The following is a 26531-nucleotide window of genomic DNA, read 5'->3' as shown; positions in this document are numbered from 1 at the left end:
GAACGTTTCATGTGGTTCCGTGGAACCGCGTCACTATCTATCACTAACAGCATTCTATTGGGTGGCGGGAGAAGGACTGGTAAACCCCGTCGGACAGCTTTAGATGCGCGAGAGCAACTACCAGCCGTGGTTGGAAGGTGGACCAGCAACTTGCTGATTAACGAACAGCCAACAGAAGATATCCATTTGACAAGAAACAACGAAAAGTGAGTAACCGACTAAAAGGTTGTCCTTTGCTGGATTGTTTGTACGCGCGGTTCGATTGTAATTACACAGATTTGCAGAACATTTACCACCCTTCATTCGGCTGTCAGCAGTCAAGCGTCACCATTGTAAAGATCGTAAGTGAATTAATAACAGATTTTTTCAGATTCTAGATATCTAATCTTTCATTATTAATTTATTTTTGTGCACTCATGTAACACCATGGGTTTTGTATAGGAGTGAAAATTTGTAATAGAGTCTATAAGTGAAAACATTAAATGTATTGAGAAGGACATACGAATGGCTGAATGAATGAGCTTACGATAATAATAGAATCTGCTAATTGTATAGACCATATGCGATTGGATAGGCTATCGTAAATAGCAAATTACTGTATTAATTATCGTTATTATGAATAGCAAATTCCTAAGATATTTTCATTTTGTTATTGAGATTGTCTTCGAGAGAAGCTGTTTTCACATGTAATATTAGGTATATACAGTTGATAGGTATAACACCTCTAGTAACACTGGAAGTTACCAAACGGCCTTGCATGTGGACTTGGCGATTACCACATTACCCTTAGAGATGCTGTGTTGATTCCAACGTGTTCATCCCAATAATCAATGAAAAATTTTTTAAGACAAAAGATTTTGGAAATAAAAGTACACTCGACGGCTAGTAACACGAAGTTACCAAACGGCCTTGCATGTGGACTCGGCGATTACCACATTACCCTTAGAGATGCTGTATTGATCCCAACAACGTGTTCATCCCAATAATCATAGAAAAAATTTTTTAAGACAAAAGATTTTGGAAATAAAACAAAGTACACTCGACGGCTGCATTGATCAGATTTTTAGCTTTCGACTCTCTATAGCTATCAATTTTAGTAGCACGACGTTTTTCCGGTTGATCAATTGGTCTGTTTTTGTCAGTTATGAAAATCTTAGTGAATCTGTCATTAGGCTGCATGTAAAGCTTCTAGAGAGATTGCTTGTATTATCACGACTCCACCCTTATAGTTAAGTCGCTAGTTCCCGCTGGCAAGGACTGGACAGGCCTGACTCGTTTTGTCGCTATCGGCGGAGGAGGAAATGTTGTCTGCTTGCATGTTGTTTTTGTTGTCACTCGTATGTGTGGCGGGCGTTAAGCACGACCGTTTTGATTGAACAGCTTGTTTGCCAGCTTCGGTGCGGTCTTATCGTTTTGTTCAGTCGTCTAGCTGCACTGTAGAGCTGTGGGCGTTTACATCGACATTTGGTTAGGTTGTTGTAAAAGGTGTCTGCAGAGACTGCTAAGTTACAGCTTTTTGTGCTCTGTGTTCCGCGAAATTTTATGGGTACATCGTGGTGCGCTTTCGAATGTAAAAGAACATGTAGGAACGGCCACGTGCTATTATCCAATACTGATTGCACAACGGTAGAAGGGAAGGTAGTTATTTATGAAAAGAAGGCATAAAAAGTGATCAGGATGGTTATCGCGACGAATTTCGAGCCGCCCACAGAGGGCATACGACACCAGGTGACAGATACTCAGGCGTTGATTCGGAACTCGGATTTTGGCAAGGTGAGAGTCACGTCTGGTCATATGAACCAGAAGATATTTTAAAACTACTACAAACAACTCTATATATAATACGATTTTACAGGATAAACTTCTGTTAAGTAAAAACAGTTTTTTATAAAATTTTTATAAAATAGCTAGTCATCTTGTAACACGTAAAACTATTTCCATTTTTCTTAGTGTATTTACTAATCAAACGGTGACGCGAAATAGTTGTTTCAGTCGGAGTAGGTGATTACACCGCTACTAGACTATGCACTAGTGTGTGGTAGTTTAAACCAGACTGGTAGTACAATATCCTGATGTTGTATTATAAAACTACATAATTCGTCGTGCGCTTGACGGCATGACAAAGCGCTAAGTGATAACATAATTATAACGTAGCTTACAATGGAAATACAATGAAACGCAGTCTCATTCTGTAAATTTAAAAAAGTCACTAATTGATGCTTCTATTTCAGGGAACGCTATATATTAGCGAAGGCAGACTGTGTTGGTCAGGTGAAAGTGGAACAGGATTTTCTCTTGAATATCCTGCTATTCAACTTCATGCTATCTCTCGAGACCCTTCAGTAGCTCCGCGACCCTGCTTGTATCTTCTTGTGGAGGGAAACTTACTAGAAGCGAGCTCCAACAACGAAATATTCCGTCGAAACTATCCGCAAGAACAGGGCGCAGAGAACGGCGGCGCGGGAGGTTCTGGCAATGGTAGAGCTTCTATGAAGTTGTATGCTTACCAGTATAGGGTTTCATCAATCTGTTGCTCTTAGGTGTTACGTAAGCTTATGAATGAATGTACGATTGTCAACCATGTTCTTCCAGCTAATCCTTATAAGTTTAATTCACTCATAGACAGTAGGCTATTGCAATGCAATATATTATTTATATTTTTATACAAAATAGGGATCACCGCGAAATGCATTATTTCGAAATCTTGATTTCGCATTTCATCCGCTGTATGCCGCCGTTACAGGGGTAGTTGTATCAGGAGAGGAATCAATTGAAAGCATTGATGAAGACTTAAATGATGGCAGCTCATCAATTGACAGCACCAGTCAGACAACAGAGGTTCGATTCATTCCACCCACAGAGGAGTCGTTGCCAGCTATGTACGCAGCCATGTGTCACTGTTCAGCACTTCATCCAGACCCCACCGAACAGGGCGATGAGGACTCTGCTGCTGACGATGTGAGCGGCGAAGAGTACGTTGCTGAAGGTGCTGAGCAGGATCTTGGCGCTGTCCATCATACCCAAGATCGTAGGGCGAACAGGGCCCATGAGGATGAACATATGGAGGGACAGTTTGATGACGCCGACTGAAAAACATAAGGGAGCAGCATTAATTTGGCTAAACCGGACACGGGACGCTAGACATTTCGGCAAGCTGAGTCCTCAATTTGTGTCCATAAGAAAATCTTTGTAGTCTAGATTTCGAAAAGGATGCGGTACAAGTACACTTTGTCGAAGAACATTGTTCTGTGTATAGATGTTGTACATTATCAACGTGGCATCGCGGGTAACCATCTTAGGCATGTTGTAACTTTCTATCGCTAAAAGTGCATGAATGTACGTATGTCAACGCCTGTCGATCCATATTGTTTCATGAGCATAGTTGGCTTCGCGAACACTGATCCATTACGTATTGTTAGAGTGTCCAATGTATATATGCGCAGTTACAATTCGAAGGAATTACAAAAACTTTATATCCTCACTTAGGTGCTGGTGAATTTAGTTCACCGAGTTTCACTCAAGACCATCTAGTATATGGATTCGACGAAAGCACCTATACAAACAATTATACGGCAATTTAGTACATAAATAAAACACTGTCACCATATGTAGAAGACAACAATGCTTTTGTGCTCATTCTTACTCAGCTTTGTATGCACATTTCGTATATCTTATATTAGCTGTGGAACGCAAAGCTACTTTTGCACATAGCTTAAATTTAGAAAGATAACCAATCTGATCAACTTCACGTTCAGCTCACACCAACCTCCAGAATAAGGGCATCGACATAAGTTGCTTTTTTGTTTTTCCCCAAGGGAATTGTTGCATTGGATTAAACCATTTTGTTAAGTGCCTCGCTTTGTAAAACCAACTGAATTTCTTAATTCTGGACTTGCGGATTACGAAAAAGTACATCAAGTATATTTATACAATAAATTAAATCATTTTAATAATTTTGACAATGTTAGTTTCATTTGTTCGATTTAATTAGAAACTTGTGGTTTCAAAATAGTGCATGGTCATCTTTGAACGTTCGGAAGTTTATCAACACGAAAATCATTCGTATGAGCTTAATGTGGATAAATTAACCTCCTACGAATGATTTTCGTGTTGATATATATATATAAATGGAGATATACCTGAGTTAACGTTGAATTCATTTTGAAGTTTCGATTTCTTTAGTTAAAACTGTAAAATACTGATCTGATATAATATGAAATCTGTCGTATTTCAGATGGTGAAAATAGGAATTATTGGAGGCTCCGGTCTGGAGGACCCGGAACTGCTTAAGGAAAAGGTGGAAAAACAAGTCGACACTCCCTACGGAAAGGTAACGTGCAGCGTTTTGTTCATAGATTGAAATACGTGTGGCTATGTTATTATTAAATTATAGCACTTATCATGAGCATAATCGGGGTGTCTTGCCACATGAAGAACGTAGGTAATAATTACCTAAAGCTCGTTTATTTTACGAAACCTGTTACCGACCATCAGGGTTTCGAAAATTTAACTCGGTTGACATTGAAAAGAAAATCTATGATTTAGGATTCTAAAAATATTCTCTGTTGAATACATATGAAAAATGAATATATTCTATTAGTATTCAAAAAATTTATGGTTTGAGCAATTAGGCAAAAATTGGATGAATTTAATGCCTCCTTATTTGTTCGATATATGTAGCCTTCGGACGCGCTGATCTCTGGGAAAATTGATGGGATCGACGTAGTGATACTTTCTAGGCATGGACGCCGCCACACGATTAATCCAAGTAATGTTAACTATCGCGCAAATTTGTTTGCGCTCAAACAGGAGGGATGCAGTCATATACTCGTAACCACAGCATGTGGCTCACTGAAGGAGGAGGTACGGAAAAAAATCAAATTTAGAAATCATTCTAAAAGTTGAGGAAGTACATTATATACGTAACAGCTGGAAGAATGAACTAATTCACGTGAAGTTCTCGGATCCAATGTAATAAATCCTAACCAAAAAAGTATTAACTAAAAATCTATTCAGGTAATGACATAAAGAAAAAAGATGACGAATTGAATTTCCAATCCACTTGTTAATTGTTTGTTCAGAAAAATGGGCTTGTCAATTAAACATGTAATCCGTGTATCTTGCAATCTGTAAATGTTTTTATAGGTGCGTCCAGGAAATTTTATGACGCCTAATACATTTATCGATCGGACTTACCGCCGCATTCAGACGTTCTATGATGGTGAAGAAGGTGAGGGTCGCTTTAAAGGTGTCTGTCACCTTCCCATGACAAAGCCGTTCTGTGAAACTCTGTCCAAATTATTGTCAGAGACAGCAGGTGAACTGGGCTTGACTTGCCACCCTAAAGGCACCGTGGTCTGTATCGAGGGGCCTCGTTTTTCAACAGTCGCGGAATCTAATGTCTTCAGACAATGGGGTGCCGATTTGGTCAATATGACAGTCGTTCCCGAAGTCGTGCTTGCCCATGAGCTTGGTACGTGTAATTGTTGAGTATTTCCGTAATATTTCTTAATATATATATATATATATATATATATATATATATATATTCACATTCCATGTGATATAGCAGTAGTTCAAGATAAAAAAAAATACATATATATATATATATATTTTACTACTGCTATATCACATGGAATGTGAATAAATATAGATGCAAATTGTGTTCGTCAATGAGTCGAAGTGAATCGTAGCAGTGTGTAGATGGCAGTTTTCTGAGTGAGCTTACGAGGATACGAATGCTTTAAAGAAAGAAGGTAGCTCGCCCAGCTACGTAGAACGACATATTTCTCTTTGCATTTTATTACCACCAGTCTGAAACACTTAACAAAAAACCGTAAATTGGTGCGATTTTAGGGATCCCGTATGCCGCATTGGCTATTACCACCGACTACGATTGCTGGCGGGAGGAAACTGTCGATGTTGAAAAAGTCATGTCCACTTTAAAATTAGCTGCAGATGGAGCGTGTCGCATTCTGAGGGCAACCCTGCCAAAAGTCGCTGGCTATGACTGGCATAAAATAAACAACAATCTCGTTGACCAACTCAAGATCGCTGTGATGCACACCAAGTAGCGCAACTGGAGCGGTTGCAATCGTAATCCCTATTAGATAGAGCACATATAGCCCATTGATACTAATATTGAAACGTTAATATAAAGCGGTTAGTGAGCAGTCAGTTAATGGTCCAAAGATTTGAAGACCGTCTGGACATGCAAAACGATTATACATCAATCACAGAATACATTCCAAGCTGAATGAGTCATAATAATAATATATACACATAATAAATAAATATACACATTAAAAAAGTTTTTTCATTTGCACAAGTAGTTAATTTGCAATATTTGAATAATATATATTACTTCCGAGCATTCGCAGGGTAGTTACAGGGTTCCGATAAAAACAATTGTAATTTTTGTAAAGTCAACTTGTGCAAAAAAAGTAGCAAAAAAAATTTACTTTTTTTGCACAAGTACAAGATCTATAGAAGGTTAGTTATTAGAACTCTTATCTGAGTTAAATCGATTCATACGTTACAATCAATTAAAATAGTTGATGCGAAAACGTGTTAATAATATTTCCTTCTATAATCAACTGATTTAAAAATTCCTTACTGAAAAAGGAGCTGCATTATTCTAGGGTTTTAGAACATTAAATTTAAGACTTGTTTCACACAAGAGGTAGCTGTCGCCTGTTTTGCACAGAAAGATGAATCGTTCCAAAAACAAGTACAGAACGAAACGCACTACACTTCTGTCAATAGGATGACCATTGAAGATTTAATCCAATCGGAAATACCAAAAACTCTCGAAGTTGAGGTTTACCGAGTTCAGCGTTCCCTGAACGAAATATATTTGTTAATTAGTGACGCCCTGTATTAAATATATCAATATATTACGGATCTGTCACAATAGCCCTTAAGCTTAGTTATCAATGTAGTAATTAATAGGCGGATTAGAATCTAAAGTATGATCTTTCGGAACTCTGAACCTTTATCATTATATGAAAATCCTAGAATGCTTGCGGCTGTTCTTGAAAGTCGAAAACGTCAATAGCTATATTTAAAACCAATTAGAATTTCAACTATAACTTTCAGCACTTCTGAACCTCCGTTAATATATACAATCCAGTGACGTGCGTTGTGATCTAAGGCATGAATAACAAAGGATTCAGGCGTCCCCATCTTAATAAACTGTTACTTTTAAAATCGAGAGACAGAGGCAGAAAAGACACCTGTCGTATATTGTCAAGGATATCTATGACAGACCAATTGTCATTGATTTATTGGGTTCCCTTCAGAGCGTCGATCTTTTCCTTCTTCTCAGCGAGCTTCTTGAAGAAAGCTTTACGTGCAGGCTTTCTTAATTTCCCGTACTTCAAGTTGATCAAAGTGTTCATCTTCTTCTTCAGGTGCAACACCTTGAAGCGTTGAAAGTCGTTGAGGTTTTCTCGGATTTTCCGGGCCTGCAATTTCTTGTAGAACAGGGAGTCGTAAAAGATCTTCTCGACGTTGCTCTGCAAGTTAAGAAATACGTTTCTTAAAAATCACGCCTGTCGTCTACGGTACCTCACTATCGTATTAAGAGATATGCAAACATAGTGATCATTATCGGAAAAACCTCTCTTCAATCAAAGATATAGTATGAATTGTCTTTTTGGAACATGGAGTTCACATTCAGCAAATATGTAAAGAGGAAAATCGAGCTCTTAGGACAATTTCATATGTATAGTGGAGAAACCTAAAGTTATTACTACGGTTTCAAGTATACTCGCGTTTATATCGATTTATCTCATTATATTTCTGACAATTGCTTAATAGCTATTTTATAAGAAACGATTCGGCCCGTAAGGCTGAGGTTTTATCTTGAAAACTGTAGATTAAAGACATCAATAACAACATTACAAAATAAGATAAAGGATTGTGTGCCTTACATCGACGAATTGCTTATGCACGAGGCGGTCCTTGGTGCCTGCACAGAAACCCGTCAGCACCTGCGGTGTGAGCCGTATATGCTTAAATAGTTGAGGTTTGCGCTTGAGGCCCGGACCGGTGACCAAAGCACGGTTTTGGTCGACGACATCGACGATGACGCCAATCCGACCCTTGTCTTTTCCGCGAGTCAGATAAACCACGCGCCCGATCTCCACAAAGTACCGATTGTACGGCTGTCATCCAATCGTAAAATAAATACGTGAGTGTAGACAAGATAAATAATAAAATAAATCAAGACATCGCCAACTGCTTAGCGTCCGTAACTATGAGTAACTGTTCCGTTAATAGTTGGATAAAAGTTATTAGCAGCATATTAAAAACCACTACTACTTAAGGTAGCTGCTGGTACTCGAACGACAAGCTTTTCTATCCACGTGCAGCGCAACCTAACAGGTCAGTGCATCAAGATTTCACACATTCTATCAATAAAATTTCTATTTCACTTAAGAGGCACGATTCGCTAGTTACCCTGCACAATATAAACTACAGATATAGTTAAATTCAATACGCAAAAATATGTTTTGTAAAAAAGTTTCATAAGACACACCATCTTCTGGCTAGAATGGAGCGAAAAGAGGCCTAAAAACGGAAGCGAGTTGCAGACCTTTGTTCGAGTGGTTTTGTTTTCGAAAGATCCCGCGCTTTTCAAATAAATTGAATTATGAACAGATGTGAAACACTTTTTTCAAATTTTCATGAAAATGATAGCCTGAGTTTTACTGCGCTACCTGCTAAAATTATAGGAGTTTTGCCGTAGTTAAGTGATAAAATATTACTTTCTATCAAAAACAGTATACACCACTCTCTCTCTGGGGATCAGCACAACATTGCGCATTTGTTTTTATTGCTTTACGAGCTCCGCTAGATACCGATGCAGTGGGATGCGAACATCATAAGGCAAAGTGAGCGACTGTCTTAGTATAATTTATGTATTTGACCTCATTAAACTGTCCCGTTTTAAGTGCTAAACCACACAGGCGTAGTATAATAAGGATCATTTGATTTTGAAAAACGCCCTGTTACATTTTCGAACCGTGTGTTCATAGAAGTGCCTGATGCTGAACTTTCCATATTCTTGCAGGTTGATTCGCTACTAAGTTTATAAACTTATGAGCGATTTATTTTGATCGGTCATTTTCTGTGCCCACCGGCGTGGCTATTAGCTAAACATGTTACTGACTAATAATGTAGAAATTAGTTTCCTTGCAATTCGGGTTTGCCGGACTATTTTAGTTATTTGCAATGTGCGCATTTTCAATGTGATTGCTACTATTTCAACACTGCAGTAGTGTGTCGATGCCCGTTATTACGAACTGTGAAAGCTTCCTATAAACAAAGTAAATGTTTTCTATACTATATCTCATATTTGCAACTAAAACTTATATATCTTATATAAAAAGAAGCTTATATATCAGTTGATTGTAAGCAATAATGTTAGTTTTTGTTCTCCGAGTTATAAAGTGATCAATATATACCGAGAGATTACAGATGTTTGTGACATTGATGGTTTGCACTGCGACATGAAATCTGTAAAGGAACCTTCAAGTGAATGTCGCGTAACTTATAATAAGATAGAATACATTACACCGTACCTATTAAAACCTACCTTAAAACGCCATATTTAATTAGTGAGTTATGTTAAATAGAGGTATTCCAGACTGGAGATTTATGGCAAATGTAAGCATAAGATTTGAAATGTGCCTAATATATGTTTCATTATTGTTAGATGGCGGGGTCAACAGGCTCTCCAAATCATCTGCAGCAATTAGAATCGACGCTTGAATCTTTTGTGGAGAATGTTCGCCAACTGGGGATTGTTGTGGCTGATTTTCAGCCTCAAGGGCAGCCCGCCCTCAATCAGAAGATTACAACACTCGTCGGACTTATGCAGGATATCGAACGTGTTCGGCCACATGTTGAGGATATCCAGGTGCCCTTAGAAGTAAGCAGCACCAGCAGCAAATTTGGGTCAATTTTTTTTTTTGTTCACACATATGACCCGTGTAATTTTTGCAAAGGTCCCTCTTATGACGGCTTGCTGTCTATGGATCAAAATCAACATTTTAATCGTCACTGTGCATAAAAGACTATTTTTCTTTTAAGGTACTGGCTATTTATTTTCGGTGGTCAACATTGGCGATAATTAACAAATGCATACATATATACATGCTTTAACAGGTCTGCGATTATATTGACGAAGGTCGCAACCCACAGTTGTACACGAAAGATTGCATGGAAAAGGCACTAGCAAAAAACGAGCAGGTGAAGGGAAAAATCGATGCCTATCGAAGGTTTAAGGCGCTGTTAATAGTAGAGCTGAATAAGGTATGATATAATTACATCATGGGTTATAGTGTCTAGAAATTTAGTGATACACTCTAATTTTAGCCGCAAATGATACTCTGTGATATTTTCTTAGCTATATGATTTTGAATGAAAGGTCGGTTACCTACTGAAAAACTTGTTTCGACTGCAAGATTATTAGCGTCAGGCGGCTTCCATTATTAAGAGTCGCAAAGAATAATTACCTTGTAGAAAATTTGCACAAAGCAAGGTTTAAGTTGAAAAAAAAAGCACCTATGTCCGATGAGAGGTGGTTTAAGCGTTTTCAAAATTCAACGCTTAGAACATCAACATGGCATTTTCCTTGATTGATTTACCATTGTTGTCTAATAAGTACTAATCACAAACGTATTATTTAAGCTACTATTATATATTATTAACTTTAAGTTGAGCTAGCTAAGTACTGGTATACCGCAGGTGTTTCCGCACGAGATGAACAAGTACAGAGCATATCGAGGGGAGAACGGCCTTGCCCCACCACCGCCGAATATGCCACCGAATTTACCCTAGAAATGCTTGCAATGTAAATGTTATTTAGCTTTAACCTAGGGAGCTAACTGTACAGAACTGGGTGTTCCGATAATCCAGTTATAATCGACTACGACGAATGCTTCTGAGTCATAACAACCAGAATATGTGGCATCGATGTGAAAGACGGTAGGAACTGGATCAGCCATTTCGTCTTTCTTACACCTGTAGAACAATGTGTCACTACTGTATATTAAGTAATTTATATCGATAAGAATGCGGACAAAGCAAAAGTAATTGTCGCTCAATATCAGATTTGCTTGGCAGTTTTTCAGGGAAAAATATATAAAATCAATAGCACGGTCCATCGTACTACGATAAACATACAGCTTAGTGCATAGAAGGAAACTTATCTAGCAAATCTATTTTTTTGAAGGACTTATTTGACAATAATCATCATCCGTTTGGTGTCAATAATACCGAAAGAGGAAGACAGAGAAACGATTTAATTTCTTTTTTCAAACGTATCAGTGAAGTATGGAAGTGAAGTTTTGTCAGCAAATCACTATACGGTAGGAAGTGTTTGAGGTGGTAGACTAATGATGCGATGCCACGTTTTTCTAAATGCTTAGGAAGATTGCACAATCAGACAGGTCGCAAAAGACAAACATGGCAGAAACAAGTGTATTAATAAAGTCAAATTGAATATTGTTGTACATGGCTGCGTGTATCACCTTCAAATTGTATAAATATATATGCATGTGTCTTTATTTAGGCCTAAAAGAGCCAACAACATTTGAGTGCGATAATGGAATGAATCGGATGTGTTTCATCATTTTTAAACTGTTATAGCTCATCTAAGGCTAACATTTCTATTCGGCAGGTAGCAAAAAATATTCGAATTTCATATGCATCCGGACAACAGTTGCCTATATAGATCCTGCTGTAGTTGTGCCGGAATCTACAGTAGTGTTTTTTATGTTACTTAGCAGATATCAAAATAACTGACATGATACGACAATCTTCCGACATGATTGAATGTCACTTATTATAGTATAACACTGCTACAACGGTTCCTATTGCTATAGTACCTACTATAGCACAAGTTTAAGATGCCCATATTGGTCAGGAAAAACTCGTCTGAGGGAAAAGGAAATCTGACTTACTATTTTTTGTTAATATTCTTGCTTCAACCATACAGTGTTCATTCACTGCCTAATTTTTGGCTGATTGTTATCCTATGGCTTCTAAAAATACGGATAACAATATTTTTATCGCTAAGCACCTACTATAGGTAGATTTTATATTGGCAGTCTTACCTTTTATTACAAATATTTTAGCTAAGTGAGGTAGCTATATGGTTAGATATTGGCTTCCTTATTTGCACGTTAATGCTTTTTGGCTTAAGCAACACCAAATGTATCCTCTAGAGTGACAAAGAAACTTTACTTTAAAAAAACGATGACTAATTTAACACCGATATATTGGAAACTGAGAATATGCTAAACTACAACACGCATTTAAGTTTTTTCATGCAAACTATGTCATTTTTTGGTTTTAGCAAGCATCGATCAACGAAGATACAGTTTCCAGGATAATTACATTTACCTCTCCTTCACTATATTCCATCATTGAATCAATCAAGAAAGCTAAAATTAGTTCATTCAAATCTATACTGTTCAAACTCCTGTTCCGAAATATTTAGGTATCATTGTACATTCATTCATACTTTTATATGTATAATGTTTACACTATAAGAATAGTAAATTAAAATTTCTGAATTTATCTTTTGTCCTAACATAGCTTGATTTTGGTAACTAACTATTAATAATGGTCCATGAAAATTAAACGGAAATTACCACAGCGTGTCAGTTTCACAGAGCGGTCTTCTAGTTCACATTGCACTTCGCTGTTTAATCAGTGAAGTACTGACCGTTTTCGCTATGACACATACATATCTAATTACCCGATTGGAGGCACAAAGAGGTTTACATCTAACGAGATTTTTAAATCGAATTTCAAACTTTCATCGATCGCAATTTGTGGTTAAAAGAGTGGAATGCCCTGAAGTACGCCTATTGAAAAGCTTATGAAATGTTCCAAATATAATACGCTGCCAGTTGTTTTGGATATGAAGTTCATCAGAAATATGTTTTAGCAAATCAGTAACCCATAACAACTGCACAACTAACAACTATGTTACAGCTAATTATTGCAGTACCATTGCTGCCGAACTGAAACAAAATCTTCCATGAACGTCTGCTTGGTATAAAGCCGTAGGAGAAAATGTAATAGATGTGTAATAAAATATACATGTAGGTTATGTAAATATAAAGTTGCGTATTGACAATCATGGCAACCGTAGTATTTATCGTTCTGTAAGTAACAGGCACGTTAATCACCGACCATTACATTGCTTATATAAGAAATTGGTTAATGGGCATCAGTTGATATCGTATGATCTCCGAAACCGGATTTCGGAAAAATACAGAAATCCGTAAAGTTACCGTTAGGAAGTTGATTGACTCGATCTAGATATCCGCGCGCATCAATACCTAGTTTATCACTAGGAAGACATGTCGGCCGCGCCCTTTTTGTAAGCAGATCGCCCGGCGTCGTATAGGAACCGCAGAAGTGGCCAGAACAGTATGCATCCATCAATCACCAGTCAGCCAGCTTGAAAATCAGCTAACAACAACGTTCCATTGTACGAGCGACGGGGCAGTACGAAGAAGCATATACGCTAGCTGTTGACATCTATGAGAGCTGTGGATATGATGACTGTTGTCTGTGTTGTAGAAGCCGGGTAGATGTGACGGTAATTGTAGCTATCGTAGCTGCTGCTGTTGTCGTTGAGTAAGCAGACGGGCCGGCTTGCTTAGCTCTTTCAAGCCGCTCAATTCTATTGAGTAGTATTCCTGGTTAACGTTGAAACGAGTACCACAAGCAGGCCTATATTTGCTATATCAGTCGACACTCACCCTGAGCTGTCCCGTAATGTTGTGTTAGAGCGCAGCTATTGTTCGATGAGCTATAATTGTTAGCGGCATTTGGGAGCCGTTTCTGATGAAACGCGGTCTCGAAGGAGACTAAGTGTCGGTGCGTTACTGGCATCGCTTGACCGTCCGCGACGATTTTGCGTCTCTCGGACGAGCGTTAGCACACAGTTACAATAACACATTGACTGGCCGGTGTCTTAATTTCGACGATCGTCTCCACTGCGCGTAGGCAGGAGTATATACAACGCATAGTCAAAAAGAAAAGGCACAACACCTTTTTATTTTCGAAGATTCCCCTGCGCTTACTGGTGCACAGTGATATTAATCCTTAACTAATCAGGTAGGTCACAATGCGAATTTTGGAGTAAGAGTTGATTATTACCAGTTATACATGTATGAAATGGATGTAATAGTAGTCTGATAGTGGGTGGGGCGCTACGCGGTAGTGCCCACATTCAGTGCCATCAAATCAATGATGACTCTGGTTTCTATTTTGTGTATTGTAATTGCAACTACTTGAAAGTTGACGGTGATATTCTTTTCAAAGCATTCATATCATTCCTAGGCGGTCAGGTATTGGACCGGTTATGATTGGGCCTGCACAACTCTGTTTCAAGTATGTCTATGATCAAACGGTCCACTGTGCTGTAGGCATGAGCATAACGAAAATCTATTATCACTTGATTACTGAATAGCAAGATTTCTATTATATTTTGGGTTTAAAGCCTATGGCTTCTATATTTAATAATCCGCAAGTGCCTTTGCGATTTATATGATCCTTGCAGCTCTATAAAGTAATATAACTGGTCTTACCGTTAGAAAATTAGTATAACATTTGTTAATCATTCAAATACCATGTGTTAGCCGTGTGACCAGAAACCTTAATGTGTAATCAACTTAAAATGCATTTTACCATCTCTGTGCATATGTTATTCTGGCGCGAGTCTTTAGCTAAAGAATAGTTTAAATTAAAGAACTTGTGTGGAATCCTTCTTCCTGTTACGTACTTCGCGTTCTCAACCGGTGTTTAGGATGGCCGTTCGTTGGGTACCCGACACACTTAGGCCAATATGTTTTGTTAGAGTCATAGAGTAAGTCAAGAATGCGGTGGTGGAAAGGGGCTTCCGTTAACACAGCCTTATTACAAGTTTTAGCTTTTGTGGTTAAAAAAAAATTAGCTTGTTATTCTTTTGACTGCGAAGACCTCTAACTGTGCTTCTTGTTAAGTTTTCTTAAAAGAATCACAGGCCATCGATTGCACAGCGATAAAAACTATTCGGGCAATTAACTGGTAGCTTACGTTATCGAAAAGGAGTCAAGCCAATTTCTTCTTTATATCGTTTTCTAAAACGTAACCTCAATTTCCGTATTCCTTTTCTGACTTATTCATTACAGCTTAACTTATATATGTTTTAACGTAAAACCGACAAAGAGTTGAGTCAGGCGATGAAAAAAGAACTGCAGTTTTTTTAATAATAGCATTGACAGGAGATTACTAGAAATTACTGAAATTTTTTGATTAATTTTGAGTTGGCATTTTTTAGAGTAAGATGAAAGAGTTTATTAATTTCCAACTATGTATGAACAACATATTCAATTATCCAACCAAATTCTGAACATTATGTCCCTGTCAAAACAAAAGTAACAGCTATACACACTCATTAAACGTTAACAATATTAACAAGTTATTCTTATTAATGTTGTTTATGAAAAAAGTTTGCCCCATTGTTAGCATCAGTAGTAGCTTCGCGCACTTCTCGCACGGTTCATAGACAGCTCGTGTGGTGGATCGTCTTTATTATTGTTGTGTATGTTCACAGCTGAATTGCACATGAACATATATTTATATATTGCCACATTTATCTCCGTCTGCCGTCTTTGTCACTGGGTAATGCCCCATTTTAGCGGGTTGTTTCCTGCCGAATCAATTTCTCCATATTTGGGAGGTTGCTTCGGCTGCTGTTGCCGCAATAGCTGTTTAGTCGTCAACGACATTTGCTATGGCTTCGAACAGCCGCAAACCAGCGCCAGCACTAGTGTCTATCAGAACCGACAAACGCACGACGCTAGAATTAGTCGTAACTGAAGCAGTGCGGCAGATCAACGTTTCAAGGACCAAATATGCAGACCAGATCCAGCAGGGCTACGCACCAGAGAAGATGGCCTACCAGAATCATTACGTTTGGCGAAGGAGGAGGAGGAGGAGGAGGAGGAAGATCAGCGGCAGCAGCAAATGAACGCATAATGACCGAACAACCACTCGCTGCAATGGCCTATTAGCAGCATCTTTTACTGAAAAACAAGTTCGTTATGCAGTCAGGTAAGACAGGCAACGACAGCAGCAGCAGCAGTATCAGCAGCGACTGAAGCAGGCCAACAGAAAGGCAACCAAGTGAGCTTTTTTTGTTCACGGTGCCTGGTTCGGACGAATATACACAGGCAGGCTGACGGGCGGGTCAACGCGCGCAGTTTCACAGTGCTCGCTCCTGTCAGAACGCACATATCCACTTTGTGTTTCGCACCTTCTGTATGGCGATATTGTCGACTACATGAATTAGCCAATTGGCAGTTAGTGGATACAAAAATAGAAAGCGTCTGCAAAGAGTATCGGAGATATCTTCGTCATGATCATCCCTCCCATTAAAGTAGCAAACTATTCATAATTTGTTCGTTTTACTCTCACACGCACCTACACGTACATACAGGTGCGTTCAGACTCATAGTCTAATCATTCATGCTACTGTTATCGCTTATTTTAGTGTTAATCGCTGATCAGCGAGCAGCAGTTATCATTATATAAGCCAGTTGTATATATACATTTAAGACATTCTATGATGGATTACTTTTTGGTTTAGAAGAGATGGTACACTTAGACAAACAGCCAGTCAATTCCAATCAACGAAATACGTAACGTAAAAAAAGTTGCGCTACGTTTTTCTCAATGTCTAGCTGGTAGCTGTGTGTTTTCTTTTCCGGGTCTTAAAAGAAGGAACTGCTGCCCAAGCTCACGGCTTAGCAGATAACTAGGCTCTCATCACCTATATATTCTGTTATCTTTGTATAGCTGCTAAAATAGCATCTAAGAAATGTAGAGTGGTCTGTGTGCTGAGCTATTCTATGGTTTCGATATAGACGTTAAAGGTACGATAATGAGGTTGTTTCATATACATATCTGGCATAAAAATAATTGTTTTTGTCGTAGTGGGCGGAAACCCAAGCTGTGAGAACTAAGTGCATAAACTTTTGATGCTGACATACAAGGAATGTCTTAAGCTTGTACTGATGTTACCATTGGTGGCTAATTGCAAAATTAACAAAATTTATTGCGGTTTAACGTTGCGCTATTGTAGTTTGCGGAACTCGCCGTAGTAACTGTATTGAAAAACTGGTTTAGGTACAACAGACACGGTTTAATTTAAACAAGAACAATACAAACGACAATTCTAAATAAACTTGCAATGTGGAAACTGACTCCTTAATTGATATCAGAGACTTAACCTAGTTCAATAAATGACAGATTATTTATCCCTTCAACATCTCTGACTGCCGACCGTGTGTCCTGGATCCGTAGGCTTTCCAGTAGGTGCGGTCGTTCTAGTATTCAACACCCACTCTGTCGGGTGTTGAGGTGGAGACCCGCTCGAAATGTACAGAAATGAGATGAGTCATCTCCAACTTTTGGCCCTGTTTTCCCGCCTGGCCCGTCTCGACTGCTGCCGAGCAGAATTAGGTCGGTTCGTGGCATTTCCTTTGTTTTTTATTTTACGACACGCACTACATGACATCTAGCATGATACGATATTTATTGCGTGAGGTCAGTCAGTCGAAACTCCCATTCCCATAATTATCAATAGTAAAAATAAACTAGCACTAATACTACGGAAATTAACGCTATTAATGTCGCTCACACATATATATTAACCAGTCCTGCCCCTCTGGGCGTGAATTAGTAAAAAGTTACTTTTAACCGTTGAAATTACCATTATTTTGTTAGTAGAGATGATAAAGGCGTGGGTATAATCCAAGATTATCGCATGTTATGTGAATGGAGGTGTAATCAGTGCTAAAAGTAGCGTAGGTTATGTCGATTAAATATGATAAAAAATGAAAGTCCACTGGAATGTACGAGTAGATGGAGCAACTCGCTGGTAATTCAAAAATATAATGAAGTTTGGCGTATCGGACCTCTCATAATGTTTGTTATAAGCTTAGCAAATCTGTGGACTACCTATTCATTCAGAGATAAACGATCATGTCCTATTAAGATCGTTGGAATCCATCATTGAAGTCCAATATCAATAGATTTATTTCCGTTCATACGTTTTGAATTGGATTGTGCGTACTCATTAGTTAAGCTTTTAGCGGTATCAGCTGCTGAGTGAGACTCATTTGGCAGCAGAAATCAGTAGTCAGGTGATCAGTGTCTGTGTGATACGGTATTGTTTAGACGCTGACGCGCCAACAGCTACTACTGCGGTACAGGAGTACAGTAGTTGAACTGCCGCCGCCGGCACTCAACATTCTATAATATTGAAATTGTAAGCGGCTGCGATAAAACAGTATAGGCTTCAACTCTTCGCTGAAATGAAATGAATTCATAAAGTTATTGTTGATTATCGCAGCGCACTAAATTATTAGGGACGAATAGCTAACGAGTTTTTCGTTTTTAAGTCGTCTTCATTGACTGCGGTTAATTATATTATGGGAGCGTAGGTTTTGGCAACACAAGATATTCTTTCAAAATCTAAATTCAATAAATTTAGATTTTGAAAGAATTCGTGCATGGTTTCGCGTTTGATTAACAATGATTCTTTAAAAAGTTGTGCTCCGAGTTTATATTAGTGTTAATTTCTGAAGCCAAGTTTGGAGTGATTTTGGTTTTAAGCGATTATTAAAGCCGCTTTGCTGAGCATGTATTGTTATTCAAAAAACCTAAACGTGGAATGTTTCAGATGGTAGTGGGCGAGGCTGTCGCTTCTTTTGTTATTGTTGTTGTAGAAATGGTTTTTTGCCTGACGGACGATCGTAGGAGGTCTCACTCTGAGACTGGGTTAGGTTGAATTGAGCAGTTTTTCTCGTTTACTTCTACTCACATATGTGTGCACACACACATACTTGTATATATAAATAGGCCCGTATCCGTTTAGATTCCTGCAGAGGCCTACTCTTTCTTCGGCCTTACTACGAGACCTGGTGGTACATACGCCCTGATGTGTAATTGACACAATCGACCCACATTGCAGTTTACAGTAGGAGTACTGTGTTATAAGATCAGTTTAAAGTAGTGACCTCATCTAAGTCCATAGAGGGGCTGGTGTCATTAAAGAAAACGTTTTTGATAAGGTCACCATCGCTAGAATATATTGTGGAGTACATTACTACAATAATGATTAAAGGAGCTAGCCATAGTGTGGTTTAAGTATTCGATTCGATCCCCTTGGAGCCACTGAGATAAGATTTACCCAAAAAATAAGTAGCAATATTAAAGACACAATAAAACATTCATTCGTAAATCTTAAATAATGATATTTAGAAATCGCGTTTATTATAACATCAAGAATCTATTTTACTGCTATGCGTTGTTGTAGTAATCGGTTACGAAAGGCAGCTTAGCTCGCTGGTTCATTAAAAGTATTGCATTAACACATGTGGTACGCAGCGAGCGACACTGTGTAGTGGCGGCGGCCGCTGCGATAACTGGGAGGTATGTGAGAGTAAAGAAAAAGATCAGTTTGCTGGAACGTCAGTCCGCGTCTTGCTGTTGCGGAGCTTTAGATATTATTAATATTTAGTTAGTAGAAGTGGTACAGGGCAATCAATCTATAACGAATTGTAAACTCGTTGTACGAAACAGCTCTTTTGTTTACCTTCATAGCGATTACGGATTATAAGTGCTTGCAACTGTAGTAAAATTGTGAAAGTATGTTAAGACGAATATGCTTGGAAGACGGGATAACTAAAAGTTCTGGTTTTATTTAGTGGAGTGGAGCATTTGGCAGTGCGATATATCAAATGGCTGAAAGACAGGAGGGATATTTCAAGTATTTCGTATACCTTTGAAGTGTTGACTAATAACTATCTAGCAAGTGTGCATGTGTTCGTCATTTTGTGGTCATTTGACAACTGTTATAATTACCATTGCCATGGGTGGATGTCTAGGCCGGGTCGATCCATCGACGATGTCTGCGCAGGAGCTGGAAGAGCTAATTCGGCGTCTTGAATTAGTGGTCACTCGGCTGGAGACTGCTGAAAACAGAGACGGAGGAGCAGCTTCGTCAGGTTGGTGGATAATATAGCTGAGACATAATTATATATAATTCACTATAAAATGTACAACCGCTGTGTTTCGCAAGCAATCGCTTGGATGTTTCGATCAATACAAATCCGTCGGAAGTCAGGTTTCGTGTGTGTCGAATCTATTACGAAATAAGAAAAAGGACATGGAAGTGCGTATATGTGAAAAAAACAAAAAAAAAAAAGGAAACGTTGAATACAATCTGCATCGTTTGCTATCACACGAATGCTTAACTGCTGAATAGAAAGTAAGTACTATCGAAAGCAAAAGGACTAGTCAGTTTGGCGCAAGCGCAATAACTCTTCTATAGTGCGCACAATAAAATTTAAAATAGCTAGCCGTCCCTTATATACCACTATTTAATATTCGTGTTTCCCTATGCTATTATAAAACGTTCGTATTTTTCTGGTGGTCTCAGACAAAGAAGTGGCTGCGTTCGTGACTGCTTATGATGACATTGTGTCGGGGCCGTTTGCGGATTACCTGCGTCTATCAAACCAGGTCGGGGGCGAGGTCGCTGAGCAGGCCACCATGGTTGAAACTTGCCTTAAACTACAACGGGGCTTTGTATTGGTAATATTATCTAGCATAGTGTTCACTTTTAAGGATCATTTCGAATTCGAACGTCTGAATTAGCTGTGCTGACACTTGCATTTTTTTTGGCGTATTTATTGCGTTTGTGCATTTTGGTTGGGAATAGATGTTAGTATAGGCAATTTTTTGTTCTGATAATTCTTCTACAAGGTTAAGCTCTGGGTTCCTTGAGCTGACTCTAAAAACAAAATTAATTGTTTACAGTATATATAACAGTAATACATTGTTGTCCGTGTTTTCTGTTCTGGAATGATCAAGATGGCGTCCAAATCGAGAAAGCCGTCCACAGACGAACTGATGGCCCTTCTTAGGCCACAGTCCGAATCGATCCAAAGTATTCAAGCCTTTCGCGAAGCTAAACGAACTTCAAAGCTATTCAATCATTTGTCGGCAATCTCAGAGTCGATTCCCGCGCTTGGTTGGATTGCCGTTGCTCCCACACCTGGACCTCACGTCAAGGAAATGGCCGACGCTTGCCAATTCTACACAAACCGCGTACTAATGGAATACAAGAACTTGGACAAAACGCATGTGGAATGGACCAGATCATGGCTAGCTGTACTGGCTCAACTTCAGGCATATATCAAGCAGTATCACACGACAGGGCTCAGCTGGAACCCCAAAGGCGATAGCGCCGCGGCTGTTGCTAAAGCAACCGGTGATAGTTATGCCATAACCAGTAGATCCCCACAATGTCCACCCCCATCTACCCCAACTGGGATGCCGCCGCCCCCACCGCCTCCTTCTGTTGATTACATGCTCGGCAAAACAATACCCGCCGGTGGCGATGGAGATCCCAGAGCTGCTTTATTTGCTTCGATCAATCAGGGTTCGAATATCACTAAGGGCCTGAAACATGTCACCGCTGACCAAATGACACACAAGAATCCGTCACTGAGGGATTCGTCAGTGGTTCCTGCAAAAGCACATGGCGGTTCTAGTGGTAGAGCTGTAACCGCTCCGACGCCTCAAAGTGCAAAGCCTCCAAGGTACGTTAGAAATACTATTGAAATTTGTTATTTTTCGCAATTTTTCTAAATTTCTTGTTGACTCCATGTTTAAATCATAGATGTATGTAACTGGATGTCTAAATAGAATTACACCGTACTGCACGGATATATTAACGATGCATATATGTTACGAGGCCACTTTTTGAATCACCATAAGAGGTTTTAGCTGTTTTGGTTTACAATCCATCTGTGTTCGTCTGTATTTAGGGTTGAGCTTGATGGTAGGAAATGGATTGTGGAGTATCATCGTGACAATCCGTTGCTGGAACTGCGTGACGTACAAATGAATCAGGTAGTCTATGTATACGGCTGCCAGAACTCTGTCATTATCGTCAAAGGTAAATGCAATTCGATCTCTATTGACAATTGCAAGAAGACGTCGATTATATTCGATGATATCTTGGGGACGGTTGAATTCGTCAATTGTCAGTCCGTTAAAGCACAGGCCCTAGGGAAAGTCCCGACGGTTGCTATCGATAAGACGGACGGCGCACACGTCTTCCTCAGCCCGACGAGCATGGACACGGAAATTGTCACCTCAAAATCATCTGAGGTCAACGTCAGCGTGCCTCAAGGGAGCGAAGGAGATTATGTAAGTGGCGGCTTACTGTGATAAATCCGTAATATGATTTAGGTGACGATGCATAGCGCCTATAACCTTTACCCTTTTAGAATAAAAAGCATTTACAGTTTGGCAAGGTTGAGCAGTAATCGAATAGGAAACAGAACTTTAACGTATTACAGTAATGTATTATATACACAGAAACACTAGTACGTTAGTACTATGTGAAATTGTTTGCTTTCCTCATGTAACGCGGCAAGGAACTTAGGTGGTAATTTTTATGTACTTAATTTCTTGTTCCTTGGTGACCGCTAGTAGTGCCTATATTCATCTACTCATGCAGTTTTTTTGCGTCGTTTTTGTGTAGGTGGAATGCCCTATCCCGGAACAGTTCAAGAGCACCTGGAATGGGAAGACCATGAACACCGAGATTCTTGACATTTCCACTTAATTAAGCAATTTACGAAGCTGTGAGTCACCGCTGATCATCCCCGGAGTAAAAATTGTCCCCGCTAAATATTGAACGGACTACAGTACAGTAATAAGTGAATAAACAGATGAATCAAGCAACTCGAGCCGAGATGCTTATCGTGGCTCAATAATTTCTGTGATCAAATCTGTCTTTAGGACAAACTGGTCTCAGAGCCCTAGAGGATCACACCTATTTATACACCACTGTATACCTAATACTAATAATGAGGTAGATGAAAAAGATATTCACGCTCTGGTGTCACATTTTATTAGCAATATTTTTTTTTATTGAACACTAGGTTCAATTGGAAATTTACTATATACATTTAGAACACAGTATATATTCCGTTAGAGGTACAATATGGCGTTTGTTATGGGCAGCAGGAATGTTGGTATATATATATACGCCGCCTATTTTTATTTGTTATCAATCCTTACGTTTTATGTTGCTCAAAGGAGAACAAAATGTTAAGGAGAACAAAAAAATAGCATTTTTTACCGTGCGTAAAGGAGGCGAAACCTAGTTTTGAAGTAAGTTATTAAATTACAAATCATTTTACAAATTTTAGTGTTCCATATATAACGCATGAAAACTTTTGTATATGGAAATTTTTAAAAAACGGCATAACGGAAAAAAATAAACAATATAAATATTGACTTCAAAATTACTTTGTCTCCAACGTGACGAAAATATTTCGTCATTTCTTTTCTGGTTTTGACTAGCTCGACATTTGCAAACAAGTCGTAGGAACTTGTACATTCAAACAGAACAGTGGACTGCCGGAAACTTTATTGCCCGCCAAAATTTGCTTTGCTTGTCAATATTCAATTGATGATTTATTCGTTTGTTTCAAGATCTGCCTATTACTGTGATCCTCTTTGAAATAAAAAATAAAAATCGAATTAAAAAAAAAACATTCTCTCATTACTAGCTTAATATTTTGTTTAACAGCTCAGGCTATGTATCAGAAATTTAGCGCAAGCCGTCTACATTGATCGTACTTTAGTCTGTAATTTATCTTTACACGATCTTTGCGATCAGGATTTCTACTGAAATTGGTACTTCCCGAAAAATATCGTTCTCTTATTTTTTGTCTAAATTATGATTTCACGAAGGTGGTCACTTTATGAAAAATCGTTGTCAAACTGTATTTTCTCTGTTAGTATATGTGTCCATTTGATGTAATAAAACTAATGTTCCATTAACAAATATTTGGCTTTTCAGGAATTTTATATTAACGGATATATATAGAAATAGTTAAGTTTGAGTTAAGCGATGTCTTAGTCGTAAGACATACAAGGCAGGAAGGTGGCTTAGTAGGAAATAAAATAAATACGATACGTCGTTCTTATGTTACTACTTGTTTCTATCTTGAATTAAATAATTGAAATGCCTGATGTTCAGGAGATTTGGGTCGCTCCCAGGGAGGCGCCACTCTGTCGGGATGGCACCCACGATGGCTTGATAGCTCTGGCTGCACACTTTCCTTGTTACTCCAATATTCACGCGGATCCAAACTCCACGCTCCATCAGCCATTTTAAGGGGCCAGGTGCATGTCTTGGCAGCTCGCTCTCCTGTATCTCTTGATGTGCCTTCAAGGGTGAGGAGTTCATCATCGTTGTCATCCCTGTCAGGCCACTCCCACGGCGCAGCCGGGTCGCGAAGAGGTCGTGGCCATGTCGACGTCTTTTCTTTCGCTCCTGTAGCTCCTGGAACAGCTCCAGGGGCTACTCCTAAATCTGTCTGCCATCGAAGCCGACTGGAATCGGATTCCGTTTCTGATGATCGATGCGATTGAGAACCTGTAGAATGTTGCCAATTACTGCTTAAGTCTTCAGTCGACCACTCAGGGTTGCCCCATTGGCTGGGCGCGAAAGGCGACCATGATGTAATAGCAGGCTCGCTCGTTTTTTTGGAAACTGCGACCTCGGCTCGAGAAGCTCCAAGTTGTTGTTTTAAACGAAAGGCATCTTGGCTCAACGCGTCTGGACGCGGCGGTACTTTTGGCGGCCCAGAAGGAACAGGTGAAGGTCCAGGTGTTGCTGCTCCACCTATTGATAAAAGGTTAATGACATCGTCAAGTCCGGAATCTTCTGCATCTGCTTCTGAAACAGAAGCGAGTGTAGACTCAGGCAATGCTGAGGAAAGTTCCCCACCACTAGGTGCCAGGTGGATTTCGGCTGGCCAAACAGAGCTACCACAAGCACTAGTCGTTATTACAGCGTGTTGTCCTATCGGGACCTGTGGAAGTGTTTGTGGCGTCGACGGCGTAGTCGATAACGTCGCCATGGGTGATGTGGGTGTTTTTACTGAGGGACCTGTTAGCCGATTAATAATTTGAGCAAACTGTTTCCTTACGGCCTCTTCGGCCCGACTACTATTCTTCAGAAAGCCACTCTGTTGCTGGCTGCCCTGTTGGCGCGACAATTTACCTAAAGCTTTAAAAACCAAGTATGAAAACTGGGCCTGCAGTTCAATGTAAGCCATAAGACAGGACGACACCGCATGAACAGATTCCGTTAATTCGGTCTCCCGATCTTCTTTAGACTGTCCCTCGAGACGTGTGAGTACATCTTGCAGCTGCATTAATGTTTCTGTCTTTACGGATGCAGAGGCCGCTGCTGTCGTTTGTGCTATTTCCTCCCAGTTGGCTAAAAGAGTAGATGCCGTTTCCCGGTAGAGTGGAACTGCATGAAACACTTTGACTAAGCATTTTGCTAGTGAGCAGCCAGATGTACAGAAATCATTCATCGCAGACACGTACAGACCGCAATGATCAAGTAGTGATGACACTTCATTCATAAAAGCCGATTTCGAAAATCCAGGAAGAAGAAGTTCTCCATTAGCAGTTTGGGGCGATTGCAGGATTCCGACTGACCCTACTCCCGCACCGGAAATCCCGCCACCGCAGCCGCCGACTTTAAATCCAAAGTGTTTCTTAATGTTTGCCATGACTTACAGGGCGTAGGCTGTCTACTTCTTGGGCGAAAATATCATGCGTTTGCAAATTCTTAACGTAGCTTGTCCTGTCTGATTTCTGTTTGCAACCCAATGGCTCCGGACCCTCAGCTGTGACAGGCAGACACAGCTGGTTTTTTCCCACCACAAACACACTTACTTTCGGACCGCGCACCATACAGCAAAACCACTTCTACTACGAAAACGACAACAATGGGTGAAGTAGCAAATTATTACACTGCACACCCTAAAGTTAGCCAAGCAGATTTCCTCCATTCGATTCAGTAAACATACAGCCGGATTCTTTCAATCAATTATGGTACATCCTGGACAGGATAAAAGGTTTGGCGCTGACCACGCAGCAGTGGCAATGACACTTGACAATTTCTCACCTACGAGAGAATGAACACCACTGCCACCAAATGAAGGTTCCAAAATGTAAATGCATGCCAAACGCTAAACGCCAACAAGCAGTAGTACGACTATTGTTAGATATTCTTTTTACTGGCGTTCTTTTGCTTTTACCTCCACGTTGGTTTGACATTCTGTTTGTATCTGGCATTATAAACGCCTTTGCTTATAGTAGCTAACTAGCCATTGTTCCGACATTTAACAGTTGGGGGATTTGTCGAAGGTATGGAAAACCCTCTGTTCAAGCAACGTTTAGCCCCGCCGTACATAAGCAACACTGTATGTGTATTACTGAGTACAAGTTGATTCAATCCAAAGTTGACACAAATGTCTCTAAATCTCGATTAGCTCTTTACTACCGTCGCTTATTCCGTCGCCATTAACACCCCACACCGCTAAATTTTTACATACGTGTCGGTGCAT

General features: G+C 39.5%; 5 protein-coding genes across 10 annotated transcripts; 3 read left to right on the top strand and 2 right to left on the bottom strand.

Moving 5' to 3' along the window:
- Window positions 1-6310, top strand: Mtap (Methylthioadenosine phosphorylase). 4 transcript variants are annotated; one of them, XM_022836200.2, is made up of 5 exons: window positions 1-341; window positions 4235-4330; window positions 4681-4863; window positions 5146-5473; window positions 5857-6310. In XM_022836200.2, exons 2-5 carry the CDS (start codon window positions 4235-4237, stop codon window positions 6072-6074), a joined length of 825 nt encoding a protein of 274 aa, XP_022691935.1. In that variant the 5' UTR covers window positions 1-341; the 3' UTR covers window positions 6075-6310. The 4 variants fall into 4 exon arrangements, with proteins under 4 accessions (XP_022691935.1, XP_022691934.1, XP_086825097.1 ...); XM_022836199.1 differs by having other exon boundaries at window positions 75-206; XM_086968971.1 differs by lacking the exons at window positions 4235-4330; window positions 4681-4863; window positions 5146-5473; window positions 5857-6310 and adding exons at window positions 1578-1773; window positions 2232-2478; window positions 2744-3622 and having other exon boundaries at window positions 75-206.
- A 931-nt stretch (window positions 6311-7241) lies between these two features.
- On the bottom strand, window positions 7242-8655 carry RpL14 (ribosomal protein L14). The gene is made up of 3 exons (XM_022836202.2): window positions 8543-8655; window positions 7935-8168; window positions 7242-7517 (listed from the first exon to the last, which is right to left on the bottom strand). Exons 1-3 carry the CDS (start codon window positions 8543-8545, stop codon window positions 7284-7286), a joined length of 471 nt encoding a protein of 156 aa, XP_022691937.1. The 5' UTR covers window positions 8546-8655; the 3' UTR covers window positions 7242-7283.
- Window positions 8656-8792: 137 nt separating this feature from the next.
- On the top strand, window positions 8793-11560 carry MED10 (mediator complex subunit 10). 2 transcript variants are annotated; one of them, XM_022836203.2, is made up of 4 exons: window positions 8793-8897; window positions 9722-9937; window positions 10174-10320; window positions 10756-11560. In XM_022836203.2, the coding sequence occupies exons 2-4, from the start codon at window positions 9722-9724 to the stop codon at window positions 10846-10848; spliced, it is 456 nt and encodes a 151-aa protein (XP_022691938.1). In that variant the 5' UTR covers window positions 8793-8897; the 3' UTR covers window positions 10849-11560. The 2 variants fall into 2 exon arrangements, with proteins under 2 accessions (XP_022691938.1, XP_022691939.1); XM_022836204.2 differs by lacking the exon at window positions 8793-8897 and adding an exon at window positions 8930-9332.
- A 1936-nt stretch (window positions 11561-13496) lies between these two features.
- Window positions 13497-23652, top strand: capt (adenylyl cyclase-associated protein 1). Of its 2 annotated transcripts, XM_022836197.2 has the most exons (7): window positions 13497-14145; window positions 17377-17535; window positions 19965-20084; window positions 20519-20673; window positions 20953-21683; window positions 21912-22296; window positions 22634-23652. In XM_022836197.2, exons 2-7 carry the CDS (start codon window positions 17451-17453, stop codon window positions 22715-22717), a joined length of 1560 nt encoding a protein of 519 aa, XP_022691932.1. In that variant the 5' UTR covers window positions 13497-14145; window positions 17377-17450; the 3' UTR covers window positions 22718-23652. The 2 variants fall into 2 exon arrangements, with proteins under 2 accessions (XP_022691932.1, XP_022691933.1); XM_022836198.2 differs by lacking the exon at window positions 17377-17535 and having other exon boundaries at window positions 13498-14145.
- LOC111262152 (uncharacterized) lies at window positions 22976-26525 on the bottom strand. The gene has a single exon (XM_022836196.2). It carries the CDS (start codon window positions 25689-25691, stop codon window positions 24105-24107), a length of 1587 nt encoding a protein of 528 aa, XP_022691931.1. The 5' UTR covers window positions 25692-26525; the 3' UTR covers window positions 22976-24104.
- Window positions 26526-26531: the final 6 nt, after the last annotated feature.

This window comes from Varroa jacobsoni, unplaced genomic scaffold (genome assembly GCF_002532875.2).
Source record: "Varroa jacobsoni isolate VJ856 unplaced genomic scaffold, vjacob_1.0 scaffold_630, whole genome shotgun sequence".
NCBI lineage: Eukaryota > Metazoa > Arthropoda > Arachnida > Mesostigmata > Varroidae > Varroa > Varroa jacobsoni.
This window is presented reverse-complemented; position numbering and strand designations above follow the sequence as displayed.

Excerpts from the sequence above, each read along its gene's own strand:
- Mtap (XM_022836200.2), top strand. The coding sequence starts at position 4,235 with ATGGTGAAAATAGGAATTATTGGAGGCTCCGGTCTGGAGGACCCGGAA. Across the intron at positions 4,331-4,680 it reads TCGACACTCCCTACGGAAAG|CCTTCGGACGCGCTGATCTC; the intron begins GTAACGTGCAGC and ends CGATATATGTAG. Across the intron at positions 4,864-5,145 it reads GTGGCTCACTGAAGGAGGAG|GTGCGTCCAGGAAATTTTAT; the intron begins GTACGGAAAAAA and ends ATGTTTTTATAG.
- RpL14 (XM_022836202.2), bottom strand. Across the intron at positions 7,518-7,934 it reads TGCATAAGCAATTCGTCGAT|AGCAACGTCGAGAAGATCTT; the intron begins GTAAGGCACACA and ends CTTAACTTGCAG.
- LOC111262152 (XM_022836196.2), bottom strand. The coding sequence starts at position 25,691 with ATGGCAAACATTAAGAAACACTTTGGATTTAAAGTCGGCGGCTGCGGT.
- capt (XM_022836197.2), top strand. The coding sequence starts at position 17,451 with ATGTACAGAAATGAGATGAGTCATCTCCAACTTTTGGCCCTGTTTTCC. Across the intron at positions 17,536-19,964 it reads CTGCTGCCGAGCAGAATTAG|GCCGGGTCGATCCATCGACG; the intron begins GTCGGTTCGTGG and ends GTGGATGTCTAG. Across the intron at positions 22,297-22,633 it reads AAGGGAGCGAAGGAGATTAT|GTGGAATGCCCTATCCCGGA; the intron begins GTAAGTGGCGGC and ends GTTTTTGTGTAG.
- MED10 (XM_022836203.2), top strand. The coding sequence starts at position 9,722 with ATGGCGGGGTCAACAGGCTCTCCAAATCATCTGCAGCAATTAGAATCG. Across the intron at positions 9,938-10,173 it reads ATATCCAGGTGCCCTTAGAA|GTCTGCGATTATATTGACGA; the intron begins GTAAGCAGCACC and ends ATGCTTTAACAG. Across the intron at positions 10,321-10,755 it reads TAATAGTAGAGCTGAATAAG|GTGTTTCCGCACGAGATGAA; the intron begins GTATGATATAAT and ends GGTATACCGCAG.